This window comes from the organism of the source record quoted next, unplaced genomic scaffold (genome assembly GCF_019419815.1).
Source record: "Pyrus x bretschneideri cultivar Hongxiangsu unplaced genomic scaffold, Pyrus_bretschneideri_v1 Contig33, whole genome shotgun sequence".
NCBI lineage: Eukaryota > Viridiplantae > Streptophyta > Magnoliopsida > Rosales > Rosaceae > Pyrus > Pyrus x bretschneideri.
Window position 1 is genome coordinate 956,131 of NW_025999646.1, and position 20,811 is coordinate 976,941.

The 20,811-nt window shown below is 36.2% G+C and overlaps 2 protein-coding genes across 2 annotated transcripts; one reads left to right on the forward strand and one right to left on the reverse strand.

The window, feature by feature from the left end:
- The first annotated feature begins 7,033 nt into the window (after positions 1–7,033).
- LOC103944056 (IRK-interacting protein-like) lies at positions 7,034–8,786 on the forward strand. Its single transcript, XM_009354450.3, has one exon. It carries the CDS (start codon positions 7,254–7,256, stop codon positions 8,598–8,600), a length of 1,347 nt encoding a protein of 448 aa, XP_009352725.1. The 5' UTR covers positions 7,034–7,253; the 3' UTR covers positions 8,601–8,786.
- A 2,199-nt stretch (positions 8,787–10,985) lies between these two features.
- Positions 10,986–15,342, reverse strand: LOC103944057 (probable alpha,alpha-trehalose-phosphate synthase [UDP-forming] 7). Its single transcript, XM_018646692.2, is given in 7 exon segments — positions 10,986–11,427; positions 11,509–11,644; positions 11,646–11,837; positions 11,839–11,892; positions 12,457–12,730; positions 12,806–14,908; positions 15,137–15,342. Coding segments are annotated over 6 exon segments (2,682 nt in total). The 5' UTR covers positions 14,788–14,908; positions 15,137–15,342; the 3' UTR covers positions 10,986–11,383.
- Positions 15,343–20,811: the final 5,469 nt, after the last annotated feature.

Here is a 20,811-nt window from a genome sequence, read left to right on the forward strand (position 1 = left end):
CACCTCTAGCTCTATCATCCCTTTTTCTTTCCTGTGCACCGGGTTGTGTGCTCGTGGTTTGCGCATGACTTGATTCACTCTAATGTCATAACGACATTATAACGATACTCCAACAATCTAATGATAATCCAATGACACTGTAACCACACATTGGATTTTATTGTTGTTGTTACAATGTCATTTCGGCGTCAGATTTTTGTTATTGTATTGTGTTGTAGCTATGGCGTCAATAGACCCAACCGGGTCATGCGCAACCCACGCACAAACTTCGTGTGCAGGAGAGAAAATCGTCCTAAACTAGGACTTGCCTTCAATGGTATGACTATTTTAACCGTTGAATGTGATTTTAAAAATTATTAAATTTCTTATTTTCAGTCATAACTACTTTCGTATCATCGAATGATGCAAAATCCCTAAAACTAAAGGGACTAGAGAATATAGCAATTGTACTTGGAATTTATCTTTAGGCCTAAACTTTCTCCTAGAACTTTGAGTCTGAGACATTCTCTTACTATTAGCCTAGAGGGACACCAAGCCGCCCAGTGGACATTTAGCCTAGAGCCTACCTCTGCACTAGTTCACTGTATAAACGTTGTATTCCGAATCTTATAGATTGGGACCAAGAAAAGGAATATCGTATAGATGATGCGTTGGCTTTTGCCAATATATATAGCCTGGAAAGCTGATTCTGCTGCACTGAGTCACTGAACCACCGCACCAAGGACAACGGTCCAGATTCCACTGCACCACAAGTCCCCTCCGATCTCAATTACGAGTATGAAGTTGGAGGTCTCAACCCTTTTGATATGCCATTGAAAATTTACAGCAACTGGCATGCAATGTGAATGTTGAATGCCCTACAGTAACTCCCACTTTGCACTTGGCCATGAAATATCATCTATATATAAAACATTATGTTGAAAGCATGAGAGGTGAAGAGTTCATGGAGAGTCTCATTTTGAGAGGACCTTCTTAATATTTCTCTTCTCCAAGTCACGATATATAGCCAAAGTTACTTGAACAAAAATAAATTTCTTTGCATGCATGTGAAACTATGATAATGTCGACAATTGGAAAAAACTTTGCATGTAAGAAGAAGTCAAATATTTTTCGAACAAAGATTAATTGCTACAAACGTGAAATAGTACTGCACTAGCTGGTTCTCAGTAGCACTATGAAACTTCGGATGGCCATTGTGAATATGTAATGTGATTAGACAGCACAAGATGCAGGGAGGGAGGGAGGGGGATTGGGAGACTTTAACTACAAAGCACAAACTAAAGCAACAAGCCAAAACAAAGCAAAAGATGCAAATCTGGGAAACTTAAGCTTGTTAGCATATACTGCGTTTGGGAAGATTGGAAATCAACCAAATGTAAATCGATATGGAAATTAGTTAGGAGAAAACAAGAGGTAGTATGTATTCGTTTCGAAAAACCAATTATTAGGCAACAAGGGATGGGGGTACGGATTCTCAACTTTGTTTGCCATTAGCAAACCCTAATCACCAAACTCTGCGTACCTAATCACATCATGTAGTTCTATATGAATCTATATATATGCAACGTACTTATGGCTTGCTGCTTATATGCTCGCGTACCTTGTTTCCCAAACGCGCTTCTCTAACAAATTTTCTTCATTTTCTTTACCAAAAAGCTAATTGAATGCAAATAATTCAATTGATTTACAATCTCGTTGTTCTCTCATATTTTTAGTCTTAATTTGTAATTCGAAATGGCCACGCTAAAAAAGAAGAACTAGAAGTCATGATACGTATATAAACTATTATGTTTTTCATAAGATAATATTGAAGAGAAGGCTATGTGAATATTTTTGCTCACCACTCTCAATTAGTGGTGATGCTCACCACCCTATTTGTAATTGTTAGATAGATTTAAATTTCAAGATCTGTGTTATGGATATATACAAATCTTAAAATTTAAATTCATACAACGGTGCTAAAGAGGGTGATGACAGTAACCATTACTTGAGAGTGGTGAGTAAAAATACAACCGGAAGCTAAAGATGATTACAAATTCAACTAAATAATTTGCTATAATTCTGTTCAATCCACAGTGATGATATACTAACGTCGCATGCCAAAAAAGAAAGAAAAGATTATGTTCATGTTATAGATTATTACCAACTGCTAGATTAGATATATAACAAAATAATGTTGTATTTCAAGAAACATGCAATTTGGTCTGCCATGCAAAATTCAAGAAATTATATATTATTGCATGGAAAATAGTTTTGCTTGCCACTGGTGTTCGAAACTTGGGGAGTTGTTGAGGTCGTGGTCCCATGATTGACCACATTACAACTTTAGTGTAGTACACGGTTTATTCTTAATGAAGGTTCATTATGTATAATCTTATTAATTAATTGGATAAAATGCCATGATAATGAGAAATGCACGATCTAATATTCACAACCATGATTTGGTTAGTCAGATATAATGATACAAGAAGAGAGAAATAAGACGTCTACTTAACGTCTATGTAGTTAAAAAAAGTAAGTACTTTTGCTTAATTATGTTTTATGCTTTGAATTAAGATATCCCGACAATTTACGACCTATCATTCTTATTTATTTTAATACAAAACTCGGGTCTACAACAATTAAAAAACCGGAAAAGTGTATATAATTATGAAAGATTGGATATGATTTTCATTGTATATCTGGATCGATTTGATCGCTTTTGTGCATGTAGATTTGTATTTGAAGTTTTTGTAAATGTGTTTCTGAATATTGCTTTATCGTTTCATTCGAGTTTAGGAGTTCCTCTAACTCTAATTATAAGTTCGTAAATGTCATTATAATAGTATTTATAGAGTTCATTTTTCCATTATAACATATGCAAATCCAGCACACTCGCTATCATCCTCTTAAGTCAAATGGATGTGTTCGGTTATGGGTCATATTTCAGAGTGGGTAGTTTTTTCTATGGACCAAGCAACTTTTGTGTAGGGATGTGCCTTATTTTATATAATTAACCTTTGGTTATGTAGACAAATTTTGTCCCACTCCTGTTGTCTGTCAATAATGTCCAAGAAGGCCACTAATTTGAATTTTGAAACATATCTATTATCCACTTTCTATCTTTTATGAGCACCTTAGTTACTTGAAGAATTTTTAGTTAAAGTGATTTATGAGATTAATTTAACTCTTTATTTTAATTTTTGACATTGAAAGTTGATAGAATTGGTTCTTGAGTTTATACACTGTAAGTTGTTTTGATCACTCTATGAAAGATCCGTCAATGTTCTTGTTAAGTGGAGGGTTGGTTTGACAAAAGTACCTTAGTAGTCGTGTGGTTGTTCACGTGACAATGTAATGAACATATTGACAAATTTTTCAATAATAACCAAAATAATTGATGATGGACAAACTTAAGAACCACTTCTATCGATTTTCATTATCAAGAACCAAAATAAAGAATTATACTAATCTTAAAGACCATTTTTACTATAAGCAATTACTGAACGTAGTATTTGGATCAATGATCCAGTGAACAAGTTAGCTCTAGCGACACATGTTCAAGTACTAAAGCAAGAATGAAACCCATAACTGAAAATGGACTAGTTGATTGATCACACGTTGTATTGAAATATGTTGGTCCATTCATTGTCACATGCAGTGTGAGTACAATCTTCGAGTTTTCCTTATTGTTTTGACCATACAGAAAGTGGGAGATCCAACACGTTTTTTACGAGGGAATGATACCGATCTTCTCATTTCAACTTCTTTGGTCTATTTTTTCAGTTTTTTCATCCAAAAAAGTTGTACATTGATTGAAACGATTTACTCTAGTTCACTATTTAAAGATTAGTTATGTAGAAAATCATTTAAATTAAAAATCGTTCAACAATTTCATTGAAATTGTTAAATTTGTGTGTTAGAGTTTATCGTTAAATAACGTCTTCAAAAAAAAAAAAAATTCAAATCATCATGTAATATTACAGAATAAAAAAAATAACCGATAAAATGCAATGAGAAAATTAAAAAATATTTGCTAGCATTCCTTTTTGAAGTTAGTGAAAAAGAAAAATCGAATACAAAACTTTTGAGTTCGAGATAATATTCTTAATTATATTTTTTTATTTGTTACAATTCTTGTACTAGAAGAAAATCAATTGATTGAAGCAGCGTGTAGCAATTAGTGTGGAGTCCACAACTAACTCGGTAGTCAGTCTGCATGCAGTGGATTGTGATGTCGTCGCAATCTTCTTTCGGCTCTGTCTCTTTTGAAATATTATCTCCCACATGGTCCCACAATCTTATCAATATTCACTACCAGAAAAGAAAAAATTCAGTGTATCCGGAATGCGGAATAATCTCTCGCTCAACGGAGAAAAGGTTGTACGGTTTATACACTTATTTTTAACACCTTTTGTTATTTATGTTTTTTGATTTTCTGAAATTCATTCAATTTAATAATAAAAATTGAGAGGATGTGTGACAAATAAAAATAGGTTTGTAGATAACACACTTCAAGAGGAAAACACCAGAGTAAAAGTTCAAAACAATTTCAAAAAACAAAAATTAATCCAAAACAATTTAACCAAAAGAGAGGAAAACAAGAGCATATAACAATGCAATGTAAACTGTTAATTTGTTACACAAATTAATCTATAAAACCCAAATTTTGTATTTGTCTTGCAATTTGCACATTCTAATTTTCAAGAAACACATAACTAAATGAGGGAATTTCTTATGCTTGTTGAGAATAAGTGGAACAAATTTTTTTTTTTTTTTTTTTTTGGTACGAAGTATGATATTCCTTAAGAAGTAAAGAAGACCGTACAAGATGATAGAAAAATATTAAATGCGTCACGGTAAAAAATTTTGTCAAGACCTTCAACCTAATTCAAGAAAAAAGATGGAATTTTCTTGTTGTCTTGCGATCTGTTTTTGCAAAAGTTGGATTCCTAGTTGAATTTGGTTTGTAGAGTGAATTGGATTCCGGTTTATTTTATTTCCTTTTCCTATTTTTGCCTATTTTTAATAGGTTATATTCACCAAAGGAATAACCTAACCTGTACATGAACTCTAGAGAGGAGATAGACGCTAACAAAAAGAGAGTTTAACAACTAGGGTTTTGCAGAAGAACCAAAGAAGTGAAAGAGGTGTTGGAACCAAAAATACGCAACGGTTTTAAGTGCTTCGTTTGGTTAAATCGTTCTAAGTTGCAGCTACCATCCTTGCCGTTCATGGATCTTGACTTCATGCATTATGCTTTACTTGAGTCGAAGAATGAGGTTAGTTGTTGTTTTTAGTTCCAAATGTTCGTTCTTAGATTAATAGTAGTTAGTCCGACTAAAGTCCGTTCTTTTTCAAACATATGTTATTCGTATTGAGCTGATATTATCAAGAACAAATAGTAATGACATATTATCGAATACATATGTAAAAATATCAATGCATGCTTCCGTTCTTTACGTCATGCACAAAAAATTCATGTATACATGTGTGTTGCTTTCGATAACTTCTGAAATTGCAGAGTTGTTTTACTGTAGGAATTCTTAATGATAGAGTAAGAATGTGATTAGCTCCATCTAATTGCAATCCAAACCCCAATTATGAAATTCACTGGTCTAATTTCCTATCGTTAAACAACTGTATTGACTATTGCATAAGGATTACGACGTGTATTTGTTCTAAGCTTGTCCCAACCCTAACCCATCAACCCAAAAACCCTATTCTGCTAATCATCATCCATTAACTACATTATTAAAATAAATTATTGATGGAGACTAATTATACATTATCCCGATCCGTTGGATAATTAAGAGAAGTATTATTATCAATGTACATACATGTATTTTTTTGGCATATGTCAAATTCATACATATGAAGATTGATAAGGTCGTTAATCAGTGACAGAACCAGTATGGGATCATTGCTTGTTCTTAGGTCTAACAACTTAAAAAACGACAGATATATGTGTTTGTGTATTGTATTTAACACCTATAAACAACTATGACAAATTAAATTACAACCTTCTCTACTTTTCTATGTCCTCTATCATATTTATCTTCATTTTTTCTCTTCTTGTGTGCACGTCTATTGTGCGCATCATATGTTCGATGAAATACCTTAGTTAACAAGTATTGACAATCTTCAATACTCCACAATATCCTGCATGCATCATCGACAAGCCTTTACAAATAATAATAGTTATCAACCTATGTTGTCATATGTTTTTGACATATGTTGGTAGAAATTGATAGATAAACACTCGACGAAATAATTCAATAAAACTTTTTTTATTGATATTATGATTTTATTATTTGAAAATCTTAACTCCGCTATGCTACTGTGATAAATTATCCTCCTCCTCGTCTCCTCCCATGGATTATGGATGCAACTAGGTAGGGTCAATGAGTAGACGGTAGCAATCAATCACTCACTCACATCATCCCTCTGTATACCACCATTATAAATTCCCACCCAAAATATTCAATTAAAAGGATTAAATGAAAATATTTTTCACACTCTCATTTTTTTAAAATTTATATTTATTTGACATTAAATTAAGAGATTTAAACACAAAAATAAGAGAAAGAGTGTTAAAGAAATTAACGAGAGTGTAGAAATCATTATTCTATATGAATTATCCAACGTACAGATGTGCATGATATCATAATAGTATCATTAAAAGAAAAGTGATTTTAACACTTTATATTTCACCTTCTACACTTTCTTCTTAATTCTGTTTTCTTATTTTCTTTTTATACGTTTCTTTCGATAGGAAGAAAAAAAAAATGAAATGCATAAGGTAAAAAAGAAAGTGCAAAAATCATTTCTTTAAAAAAATATTGTCAATACATTTCATAAGCTACAATAATATCAACATATTATCAATAACATATACATCAACAATATTTTACTTTTAACAAAATAACAGACGTACGTTTCATAGCCGGACTCGACGAGTTTTATAACTGAATAGACCTTACTTGTTGTGTACTCACTTATGAGTAATTATACACAGTATTTACACTGTCGACTTTTCCCTTTTCCCGCGCTTTAAAACTCCCCCACTTTTTCCTGACCTCCTCCATCTCCTCCGCCCTCCCCAAAATCTTTATAGTCAAAGTTTGCGCCTCTGCTTTCCCCACTAAGTCCCTTCCCTTTCAGACACCTTTTATTCCATTCAACTCCACAAATCAAACCCAAAGTTTTATGCCTCCAACCAGCAATTTGAACTCTCCTTGCTCGCCGGTCCTCTGATCTTCCACTATTTGCAGATGGACACCGCCATGAGACCGAAACAGAGCAGATTATACAGAACTTTCAGCAAGGTCATCAACCTCCGCACCGCCACGAGCAGAATCGCTTCCAGCAATGGCATTTGCCTCCTCGCGTTGAACGGAAAGTTCAAGGACAATCTCGACCGGCGGAAGGATGACAAGAAGGAAGAAGAGTTCAGAGTCAGGAATAGAGCGGTTATGGAAGCGCTTCTGGCCAAGCTCTTCGCCGGAATCACTTCCATAAAAGCAGCTTACGCGGAGCTCCAAATGGCGCAGGATCCGTACAACAACGAAGCGATTCAGACGGCCGACCAGTCCGTGGTGAACGAGCTGAAATCGATATCGGAGTTGAAACGCAGCTTTTTGAAAAAGGAGCTCGATCTCTCGCCGCAGGTCACTCTGATGCTCGCGGAGATTCAGGAGCAGCAGGCCATGATGAAAACGTACGAGATTACAATCAAGAAATTGGAGTCCGAATCCGAAAAGAAGGATTCCGACATTTTGTCCCTCGAGAAAAAGCTTCAAGATTTGGTCTTGTCCAACAAGTGCTCGGAGAAAAGGCTAAACGACAGCGGCTCTCCGTCTCTCTCCGTTTTCGACAACCTTCGGCATTCGGAGCTGAACCCGACGCATTTCGTTCAATTCCAGCAGCAGGCTTTGAGATCCATCAAAAGCTTTGTGAGATTGATGATCCGGGAAATGGAATCCGCCAACTGGGATCTCTCCATAGCCGTCGGATTCATTGAACCCGGTTCTGTTTTCGAAAAACAGAGCCATCGATGCTTCGCATTCGAATCCTTCGTTTCCAAAACATTGCTCGAAGGATTCAACAATCCAAACTTCGGCCTACCCAGTGATTCTTTATCCCCAAGCAACAAAACCCAGCTTCTGTTTTTCCAGAAATTCAAGAAACTCGTATCCGAAAACCCAAAAAATTTCCTCACCCAGAACCCGAGTTCTTCGTTTTGCAAGTTCACCAAGGCAAAGTACCTCCAGCTCGTTCATGCGAAGATGGAGTGTTCGCTTTTTGGAAATTTGAACATGAGGAAGGTCGTGAGCTCCGGCGGAGTTCCGGACTCTGCTTTTTTCGCGGCATTTGCAGATGCGGCTATGCGGGTTTGGCTTCTGCATTGCTTGGCGTTCTCGTTTGGGCAGCAAGTTTCGATTTTTCAGGTGAAGAAAGGGTCGAGATTTTCGGAGGTGTTCATGGAGTCTGTGACTGCGGACGACGTCAACATGGAGCCGTTGGTGAGTTTCACGGTTGTTCCCGGGTTTAAGATTGGGAAGACGGTGGTGCAGAGCCAGGTTTACTTGTCTCCGGTCACTTATCCGGCGGGAATTTAAGATCGGATGGTGATAGGAAATGTAAATAATGCATCAGAGCCGTTGGATGTGGTGTGGGGCCAAAGTGGTAGGTGTAGTGTAGGTGGTAGTATAAAGGTGTATACTATGAATACAATTGTGTTCCTTGCTGTATAACATGGACTCAATTTTCACTTAGAAATGTGCAGAATGAATAATTTACTTTCAGTATCCTAATCAATTACGTACTGTTATATGCAAACGTTAAAATACATCAGTATTTTAAGCCAATAAGAATGTTTAAATGCAATGCCTGATTTGATTTAGAGAGAATACTAATATAATGTTGTGGCTGCATGAACTAATGGTGTCGTTTGGTGGGTGTTATGCAATGTTCTAAAAGACGCTAGGCGCTAGTCAGGCGGCGAGCAGGGGCCTAGCGCCTAGGTAGCTAGGTGGGGTCTAGGCGAGCGTCTAGGCGGATTTAATTAAATCTATTATATTTTATGTAAATAAGTGTATGTTTATACTTAAAATATATATAATTTCATCGTAAACTACAAAATAGAATGATACATATATTATGAAATATTGGAACATAATGAAAACATGGGGAATAAGAATATACTGTGTGCTCATTTAAGTATTCAACAAGTCTCTTACAATTTATTGAAAAAAAAAATGCAAAATAAAAGTTATCTATTTTCTGCCTAAGCGAGTTGATGCCTAGTTAGGTCTGGACGGGTGCCTAGGCGGGCGCATTAATAGGTCTATGGGTCATTTCTTAATTTTCAAACGCCTAGGTATTAATCGGAACGGTGATCAACCGTCCACTTAGACGGTGCTAGGTAGGGATTTTTAAAACAGTGGTGTTATGCATATCTTATGTTGTATGCTTCTTTCTCGTAGTCTTTCTGATTATGTGACGAAAGAGACGAGAAAAAGAGGAATACAGCCCGGGAATGCTGGATATGTGCGTTTCTGCTGTGTAATAGATGTTAAAACTTAGAATTGGGAGTGGGGGAACAGGAGCAAGCAGCAAAGGCATCCTGAACTACATGTGATAGTGGCCCAGAGAAGATACGATCTAGATTGGGATCATATTATTGGATGTGAGAGAGAGAGAGAGAGAGAGAGAGAGAGAGAGGCTGGGCTGTGTAGGACCAGCCGACCAGGGGGGGCTATAAACATTAGTAGCCGTTGGTGCAAACCATTTAGGCAACACATCAACGGCTCACAGTCTCACTGTGAATGACTGTAAGTCATTGATTCTTTATGTAAATCATCAGTCACTCACCAATGCATTAATTGTTAGCAGCTTACAGTCTCACCACGAAATACTTATAAACCGTTGATGCATTGTATAAACTGTTAGTCACTTACACGTGTATGAACAATTAACCCCAAACAAAAATTGTACTAATATATACATTCGAGTATAGGACTTTCAAAACAAGCTTTAATTTGTACACAATTGTGTGCATCTGGTTAAGGTAATATTAAAGACTACGAGATTTGGTTGTTACCCTCATCAATGGTAGGAAGTGCTACTTATACGCTCATTTTTATTGTTCACACATTATTATAATTTTACACAGCCGATCATCTTCAATTATTCAATTCGATGATAGAAAATTAAAAGAGGTGTGTAAGAAATAAAAACGGATGTGAATAGCATATTGTATGTGGCCTCTGTAGATTCTAAAGTCATATTTTTGTTTTGGTCTCCCATCGTACCATATTATTAGGGTACTGGGGAGTAACAACCCTACCATTCTGAGCATTTGGTTCACGGGCCTTTCCCCTTCACTTCAGCATTTGTTTTGTTTGTGTCTTGATCTAGCAACTCCAAAACTTTTGGTTCCATTCGAAGTATGTATCGACAAAGATCGATTGCTGTCTCCCATACTAACTTTGCAGCGTGCCCTTCGATATCTGGCATTTCTCTATAAGAAGTGATTTCTGTACATACTTTATCATTTCATGTATACCTTTGTTTATTTATAGTATTTGAATTAAATAAATCAAAGAAGAATCAAAGGACAAAAAAAAATATAAGTTTGATCAAATAAAAACTGAACGCCGCTCGACCAAATGATCATATGCATCTTTGACATTAAGTATGTCACACTTTGTGAGATAACAGTTGGTACTCGAGCTCTGGAGTTGTAAAAACCATGAAGCTGCTTGGAAACCTGCAATCTGGGTCTCAATGCGAACTGCAAGAGAGTCTGCTTGTTTGGTTGTAAGCTGTCCGGACTTCCATTTCTCCAAACACATTAATTTAACGGCTAATTAACAGCTGGATGTGCGTTGATGAATCAAAGAAAATTTAACGGGTGAATCTGGCTCGCTTAACACGTTATGTATAGCATACATTGATAGAAGGACTCAGCATTTTAACCCATCAAAGTGACTCTCCTCAGGTATCCGTAATCTAAAAGATGGCACCTTCGAAGATGTGATCATTTCTTGCAAATGTTGCTATATAATTTACAGATTCAATAAGACAAGGACTTGATCCAACAAACGAATGCCAAAGAAAATTCACTCAGAACAAAGAAGAAGAAAGACCTATATACTGTTTCAAATGGGGATTTGAACACCATTTCCCCACCGTATATTACCATAACCTAATGTCCCTAGAATGCATGTCGCCCACACTCCTTCGTCAGACTTGTTAAACCTTCACGTATATGATGCAATTTTCAACAATCTACCGATTTCCCGTTTCCTTTCTCAGATCTTCGTTTGAGCTGATGTCTAGTTGTGTTTTTCCTACCATGTAAACCCACTATAATCCAAACTCTGCATCGATTGATTGATTATATCACAGAAGAAATCCAAGCTACCGATTTTCCAGAACTGGCTGAAAATCATAGTCAGAAGGTCACGAACATGAAATCTTTCCTCCAACAATTCAGATCCAGAAAAGCTGAAAAATGATTACCTTCTTTCATGTGATTCATCACCATCGACTCCAAGAAAAGACGCTGGTATCTAACAAAGTCATTGAGGAAGATTTCAAGCAGAGCGTGGTTCACCATCTGAGGAAGGCGGAGAGGCTGAAGCGTCTGCAAGAGCGTCGAGCATTGCAATAACATCACCAGGGTCATCCAAATAGTACTTGGCTTTACTGGGTTTCTGTCCAACAGTGCAAGCGAAAACACTGGTATTGGAGGAGAGGACACCATTTGTCCTAGCACTACCAATGATCTCAAACATATCCTCATCAGATCTATCGTCGCCAACACACAGTACAAAATCAGCCTGCTTCCCCAGTCTCATGCATTGATGTAAAGATCTTTTCTGCAACCACGCCTTTACTGACACCCTATAAGGCACAACAAAATTAGGATTCACATCATCATATTCGCTTTGAAAAATCAATTGGCATGTAACAATCCCCAAGCAATTTAATGTAGATATACTTTTATCATTAGCAAGCAAACTACTCGTCTCAAACTTTACTAGAGTCTCCAACTTTGCTAGTGAGACTTTTATGAACTAATGTCTAAGCATTGCCATACTTCACAGTTTAATCTGTAGATATGTTTCTCGTGACGATATAAAACAAATCCTCATCGCACTTCAGGCATTCTATTTTCTGAAGATGTACGCAAGCATAGTCTTACGTGCATATTATGAAAGTTGATTTATGACATGCAAAAGACCAGCAAGGAGACGAAAAGGAAAGATGAGGGAAATAACTGGTGTGTCTTCCATGAATTCTAACAATGGTAATGCAGGAACTTGGAGCTCTTTCTGTGATAAATAGGAATAGGTAGCCGACCCTAGTCATAGTGGTGATGATCCTAGTATATTTTTCTATCGTAAGTGGATACAAGTTGCTTTGACATAGAGAATTAAAAACTGAAGACAGAGTTAAGATATTCACCTGTGGCTTCACTTCTACAATGTATTGACCACTCTTAACAGCAACTGGTTCATTAGCTAGCACACTTTCTAAATGATCCAGTAACTCTTTAGCCTGGCTGGATCCAAAACCAGAATCTGCATCTCGATGGTGCCAAACCAAGGCACTCTCCTTGGTTTCAATGCTAGAACCATCGGTGGCTTCTGTGTAGAGCTTCATAACTGGTTCAGCTATCTGTATCCAACCAAAGTCATTGCTCTGCCCGCAAACTTCCCAGTCCTTGTCAGCAGACCACCTAACAAAAACGATTTATATTAGAACCAAATGAAAACAAAGATATCCGTAAAGGACAAATAGATATTGAATATACCTCACAAAATAACCATGTTCGGCAGCAATTCCAAGTTTCTTGCAAGGAGAAAACCACTTACTTAAACTATCCCTTCCTCTTCCACTGACCACAAAAACAGTGTTTTTAACATCACCACAAAGCGTATTAATGAGGGAGATGACCTCTTGACTCGGGCTCTTATTTATAGATGTTTGAGGCATCACAGTGCCATCATAATCCAACAGAATCGCCCTATTTTTAGATCTCAAGTAAGCAGAAACGATGCGATCAATAGTCAGCTTTCTGAAGTTAGGATCAAGTGCTATAACCCTGAAGCCGAAGCCCAAACCAATACCCCAGCAACGCCTTCTGAAATGTTCTTTGCAAGTTCTCTCCATATCTTGGAAAACACTTCGCGACCAGTATGCCACATCATGTGTACTAACATACCTATAATGTTTCTCATGCCGCAACTGCTTCTCGGGTTCAACCATTGAAATTGCCTCGTTCATTGCCTCCGCCGTTGATTCAATATTCCATGGGTTAACCCGAATTGCACCACTTAGTGAAGGGGAACATCCAATAAACTCTGATACTACGAGCATGCTCTTCTTCGGCCCACTGTGTTCTGAATTAGAATCTGATACAGAGTTTCCTTGCCTGCACACAATATACTCGTATGGAATAAGATTCATCCCATCTCTCACTGCTGTGACTACCACACACTCCGCAATTGTGTAATATGCAACTCTTTCACTAAGAGAAACTGGTCTATCAATGAACACAATAGGTTCATATCCAGTCCGACCAAAATTTTCATTAATTCTTTTGATGCTTGCCTGTATTTCAGCCTGTGTTTCCTCAAGATCTTTCCCTCTTCCCCTAGCAGGGTTCGCTATCTGAACCAGAACCGCTTTCCCCTGCCACTTCGGATGCTGCTTCAGCATCTGTTCCATTGCCAAGAGCTTCAAGTTGACACCTTTAAAGATGTCCATATCATCAACACCAAGTAGCACCGTCTTTCCTTCAAACTGTTGTTTGAGTTCTCCTACCCTCCATTCCTTATCCGCAAGCTTCAACACTGACTCAATCTGCCCCATGTGAATCCCAACAGGCATGATCTTTATCCCAACTGTCCTTCCGAAATAATCCAACCCAATATAACCCCGCTTCGACTGATACTCCAAACCCAACATCCGACTACAACAAGACAAGAAATGCCGAGCGTAATCAAATGTGTGGAAACCAATAAGGTCCGCATTTAGAAGTGCCTTTAAAATCTCTTCCCTAACTGGTAGAGTCCTATATATTTCGGACGAAGGGAATGGGCTATGGAGAAAAAACCCCATTCTCAATCTATTGAACATCCTCCTCAAGAAGGTAGGCAGCACCATTAGATGGTAATCATGAATCCACACATAGTCATCCTCCGGATTTATCACCTCGATCACCCTTTGCGAGAAAATCTTATTTGCGGCCACATACGCCTCCCACAAAGACCGATCGAACCGCCCCCCATGAGTTGCTGAGAAAGGAAGCATGTAATGAAACAGAGGCCACAAATGCTGCTTGCAAAACCCATGATAGAACTTGGACAAAATATCGGGCGGCAAAAAGGCCGGAACGCACTTGAATCTATCCAACAGGAGTGCTGATACATCGTCCTGTTCATTGGTATCCACTTCGACGCTCAAAGAACCTACATACAAAACCTCCATATCTTCCGGTAGACCGTCCTTCAACTGCAATACCAATGAGTCCTCATCCCAACTAAAGCTCCATCCTTTGTTATCCGGTCTCCGCTTAGCTTTCACAGGGAGCTGATTGGCAACAATAATTATCCGGTCCTGAATGATCGACGACGGAACATCCGACGATACACTACCCGCCTGATCATCATCAAGCTCAGATATAACCCCGGCGACGGTCATTACACGCGGAAGCCGCCGTCTTTCGCGACCCATTACCGGAAAGTTTCCGGAAGCAAGATCTAAAAGATTGGTATACGATTTGGACATCATCTTGAACAGAATTTATCTGGGTTTCCCCCAATCCAACTCAAAAATCACAGACAAGATCTCACAAATATAAACCTGACCCAAGATTCTTTGCCCTCTTGAAATAACCAAAATTAAGCAGGATCTGCAATAACACCAAATAAACAGGCATCAATTCCAATCTGTAGCAAACCAAGCATTGATGAATAACATTCCCATATTCCAAAAATTGCAACAGCAAAAAAACAAAACATCATAAAATCTCAAGCTTTCAATTAATATCCAAAAAACAAAGCACACCCTAGAGGGTGAATTGAATGCAATGATTATATTTCCAAAAATTGAAAGAAAAAAAAAATGAAAAAATTGATACCTTTCAGAGGTTTGAAAGAACAAATTTTGAATCTTTCCCAGTAAAAATTTCGATCAGAAAATTCAAATAAAAAATTGAATTGGGGGTGAAATCAGCAGGAAAAGAAATCTAGGGTTTGGTTTGGCCTTCTCCAAACGTCCAAGAGTCACTTGCAAAAATCTCTCTCTACCCAGACAAATACAAAAACAAATATCCCTTTTTTGGAGGAACAAAATGAATAAATTTGTTTATTTATATATTTTCGGAGTAAATTTCTAAATTCGAAAAAAAAATAAAAATAAGAGGATAAGGTTGGCCAGTAGACTACTCAGTCATGCCAACTGGCCTAAATGTTTGAAATCCTCCCCCACGCGCTCCTACTCCCGCGTGCGAATAATTTGGTGACGTGGCGAAGTCCTGCACTTGCGTCGGCATCAGACGCGCCGTTCGAAAACGGGAGGGAACACGTCGACTTTGTACGTTCGCAGCCCACTGCCCGGGCCCAAGCGTCGGTGGATATATATCCACTCGATTAAATGATCCCGTGTTTTCGAGTTCCGGTTTAAATAACTGCGCTCGACAATTGCTTTCATGACACCTAGCGACTTGGAGTTTTTCGGCACGTTTTCATTTGACTTTTTATTTGCCCAATCTAATTAATTATTTAATGTTTTTAACATAATTCTAATGCAAACGTTATAAAACAATGCTCCAAAAACATGAGATGACATAAAGAGTCTCATTTTTTAGAGAGTCCCCAAATTCCTAATAATAAACCAAAAACTTCATGACACGATTAGTTACAAACGTTTTTTGACAAGCTTTCGTGGTACATTTAGAAGCACATATTTCTCCATTAGCGATTGGTTTAATGGTCGTCTTTATGTTTTCCCTTTCACTAGTAATACGGGGAAGGAGTGGACACATTAGCATTTCTCTCCTTGAAATTGTTACCAATCATTATATCACCTACTATGGGAGCATCTTTTCTTACCATCATAAACTATAGTGTATGCATCTAAACATTTGTCACATGTTTTTCACTTATTTTGGTTATTTTTTTTCAAAATTTAAAAAGTAATATTTAACGTGAAAGTTAACTAGAATTAGGTAAAAAGATGCAGATAAGTAGATGTATGGTACACCCTATTTATGATGGTGAGCAAAAATGCTCCCACCTACTCCTCCTACGTTCTTTGTGTACCTTGAATCATCTAAAAATGGTACACCTACCCTATTTACTATACCATATTTATATCACCTCATTAATAGAAATAAAACTTACATGTGTTGGTGTAACCTATTTCTATTAGAGAGGTGATGTGGTATGAAAAATATAATAAGTGTAGTATTACTTCTAATCATCACTTAATTCTAATCACATCACCAACCAAAACATAAAAAGGCTTGATCACTAGTTTTCGTAGTTACTTAAATTGTACGGATACAAGTAGTTTTATTAAGACACAAACACGTATTAAGCGTGAATATATATTGAACACTAACACTAATAAATGCTCATGACGAAACCAAACATACGGCATAATAAATTTTTGAAGTACGTATGTTAAATTTAGGACTTTCGGCCCTTGTTTGGTCTATATAAGTGTTATGTATCACTCAATAAGTTAAATGTGTTATAATTAATACTTGTATCTTAATTTTTGATGTACGTATATTAAATTCAGGATGTTTAACCCTTATTTGATCTATATGATTGAACTAGAACGAATAACTCAATCATATTTCAATTTTGATGAAGGCAAATGGTGAAATTAACTCCCTTTCAGTAATGCTAAACACCAAACCAAAATGGAGAGCCAATACTTGTGTCTTTTTATGAGGTAGTTGTGGGCAACTGATCAAACGGTGGATACAGAACAGTATTTGGTTGATGATAAGGGCCGTCCCCAGACAATTGGGAATAACGTTTGGTGATTAGTTGGGGGAATAACGTTTGGTGATTGGTTGAGCAATAAGCGTGGAGCTCGCCGTCTATGCAATTTGGCACGTGGTGCAAATTCGAAAATACAGATAAGTAGATGCCAATTCCAATTAGGTGATGACGCCGTCAGTAACGTCAGGCACGTGGTTTTGGTCATGGATTGGGCAATTTAATACTAGTCGGTCGTTGGTTGGTGGCCATTTCAAATTTTGTTTATTTGAATAAGTCTTAGACAATTTGGTTAGATTAGAAATAGGAAAGAGATTATCTCCGGATGTCTTCTATTAAATTTATTAATTTAAATCTTTAAAATTTGATCTAACGGTTAAAAATAGGAGATTCCTTTAAAGTTATAATAACTTTAACTGTTGGATTAAATTTTAAAGACTCGAATTGATACATTTGATAGAAGGGATACGGGGAGAATCCCTTTCCTTAAAAATATGTTAACTTATGGCCAGTTTTTATTATAATACGACAAACAATATAGAGTTGGTGAAGTAATAAAATATCTTGTCAAAGTAATCATTTTTGAGAAGTTTAGTATTGAATTATCATGCTATTATGCATTAAAATTGGTTTTTGAAATTCTTATAATTATTCGAGAAAAAAAGTTGTTACTGATGATTTGGTTTATTTGGAGTTGTCATATAGTTTGGGTCTAGTTTTTTTTTTTTTTTAAGCAAGCGTTGTCATCAATTGTTTACTGATGTCTCGTAATCTCGTGATATTCTTATGTAATCTTTATTTTTTTTTATGTTTCTGCCCCGCTGCCAAAAACAGAAAAAATATATACATATATATATACATATATATATATATATCGGGCTTAAATGGTGGAGGTATTAAAGTCCGCAAACCGCAAATATATATTTTGCATGGTTGGGGTTGAAATTGAAAGGATGGAAAGTGGGGAAGCAAATGCAATGTCGTTATCGTCCCTGCTGGATTTGGTTCATTCGCTGGAATAATATATGGGTTGCTCTTGTAAATAAACCAAGGATTGAGGGGCATTCTATTTGTACCCTTTTTCTCCTTTGACTAGCGTACAATATTAGAATATGCCTTTGCCTTGCTTGCCTAATTTTTACTGCACGGAGAAGGTGAGGAGGGTGAGTGTGGAATCCTTTGGAACAAGATGATATTGCTATACAATCAAGCCTCAAATATTATTTGTTGATACACTTTTTCATTTAGATTTTTAATCGTAATAGGATCTTTCTGTTCAATTTATTAATTTCGAGTTCAAATCATACTCGTATTCAATTTAGTGGTTTCGAGTTCAAATCCTTCTCTCATTTTAGTATCGTAAAATTTATTCAATCAAAAAATCTTTTGTATGCTCCTTTTTTATCAATCGTGTTTTTTTTTTTTTACAAATTTTCTGTCAATTGATTCAACTATTTATTCTTTGAGAAATACTAAGGGAATTATATCAAAAGTTGGACTCTTTGACTTTCTAGCACCTCATGTTTTTGACAAAATATTTTATAATTTTAGTACGTAAATTAATATTAAACTATAAAATAGTAGAAAATCTATAGAGATGCTCACTTTTGAGTTCCTAACTTATTATTTTTCAATTGATCAACTTATATCGACCTTCCATGTGACTTGACCTTGAAAATTCTTCCAACAACTTAGAATGAGGATCCTGGAAATCCTCTAATTACGTCTGTTCATCGTATATCGTGCGATCAGAAATCATTGTAATTTTTTTATTTAAAATTAAATATAAATAGTATCTGACGAAAACTGACCACACAATCCATAATGAACGGATGTGATTGGAGGATCTCCGGGATCCTCAATGAACATCTTATTGGCTCCGGTTCAAAATGTCCTATTTTAATATATTTTGACTTGGTTTTGCTTGAACAATAAGACATGATTTTGTTTAATTGATTATTAATTATAAAAATGAATGTGTGATGCTATTCCCATCCCAACGTCTTATCTTCCCACCCACATGTTAATGAATTTTTAATTACAAATTTGTCCATTTACAAAAAGACTGATAAAGACATTAATTATTTTGTTTTGCTTAATTTTAAAAAAAAAGGGTTGGGTATGGGAGACGATTTGTCTACCATAAACCTTAACTCATATTTTTATCTCCCTTCATTCAGAGAAAGTAAAAAAAAAATAGCAATGGACTTAGAAGATGACTTTTCCATTGAAGATGTGGAAGATGACGCTTCTACGGAAGAGGTAGAAGATTATATATCCATTGAAAAGGTAGAAGAATAATTTGTGTGTAGGTCATTTGAATTTGTCCATCGTATTTTTAAAATTGTCGTTGTCAAATTCTTTTGAATTTGGATACCTTTGTTGTTGTCATTTGAATTTGTAGACCTTAGCAGTTTTCATTTACATATTATTTGTTATATTTTTTTAAGAGAGAATTTTATAATTTCATTTGTATGTATATTAAAGGTTATTTTGGAAATAATAGTGGGTGTGAAAATAACATTTTAATTTTTTTAACTTTTTAAGGTGGGTGGGATTATAACTTAAGTGAGAAAATAAAACAATAGAGTGGGTCTATTAGCTCTCAAATGAAAATGAGTTGCAATTTGCACTCTAAAAATGTGAAAAATATAAAGAAAAAAGGGACATAGGATAATTTGTTTGAGGGTTATTATACAAAATGGTTTCTGAGATTGAAAATCAATAGAAATGATCCTGAGATTGTCCACCATCAATGATTTTGGTCTTTTCGTTAAAAACGATTTTGGGCAATTTTCAAAGATTTGTAACTCAATTGTTTCTTAACCAAATTCGACCTATAATATATCAAAATGAAGATAGGAAAGTGTAGAATAAGATTATATCATTTGAAAGCCCAATAGTTACCGGAGATGGCCGAAAAATAGCCTGAAAGGTGACTGGTCCGAAGGAAAACTGGAAAACTAGCCAGAAATTGGGTAAACTTTAATCATAACTTCTTTAATACTCAACCAAATCGAGTGATTCAAAAACGAAAATAATACTTCTTGACAAGATGAAGAGAATGGTACATTTTTCGAAGGATAAATCGCCGTGGTTCGGTCGGACAACGGCTCGAAAGTGGCTAACCATTTTCGAGTTAGCCACTTTCGAGAAGTTTTCTGGCCAAACCATGGCGAGTTAGCAGTAAAGAAAGATACCATTCTCTTTGTCTTGTCGAGAAGTATGATTTTCGTCTTTGAATCACTCGATTTAGTTGAGTATTGAAGAAGTTATGAAAGTTTAAAGTTTACCCAGTTTCCGGGGGAGTTTTCTAGTTTTCCCGCGGATCAGTCACCTTTCAGGCTATTTTCTGCCCATCTCCAGAAATCATTGGGCTTTGAAATGGTATAATCTTGTTCTACACTTTCTTATCTTCATTTTGATATATTATGGGTCAAATTTGGTTAAGAATCGATTGAGTTACGAAGCTTTAAAAATTGCCTAAAGAGTTTTTAACGGAAGGACCAAAATCATAGATGCTGGATAATCTCAGAGACCATTTCTATTGATCATGCAAATCTCAGGGACCATTTTGTATAATAATCCTTTTTTTTACGGACTAATCACAATAACAATACGAAAAGAATTGGACAAGTTTTTTCCTACCAATTTTAACCGACATAACAGAATAATTTCCAGGTAGCTGATATGAAAGTGTCAAAGATGCTGTGGCCTAAAACTAAAATGTGCCTAGCCGTTTCCCAGCGAATGACAAGGAGAACAACACACACGTCCAAGTCAAAAGAATTCCCACCGAAAC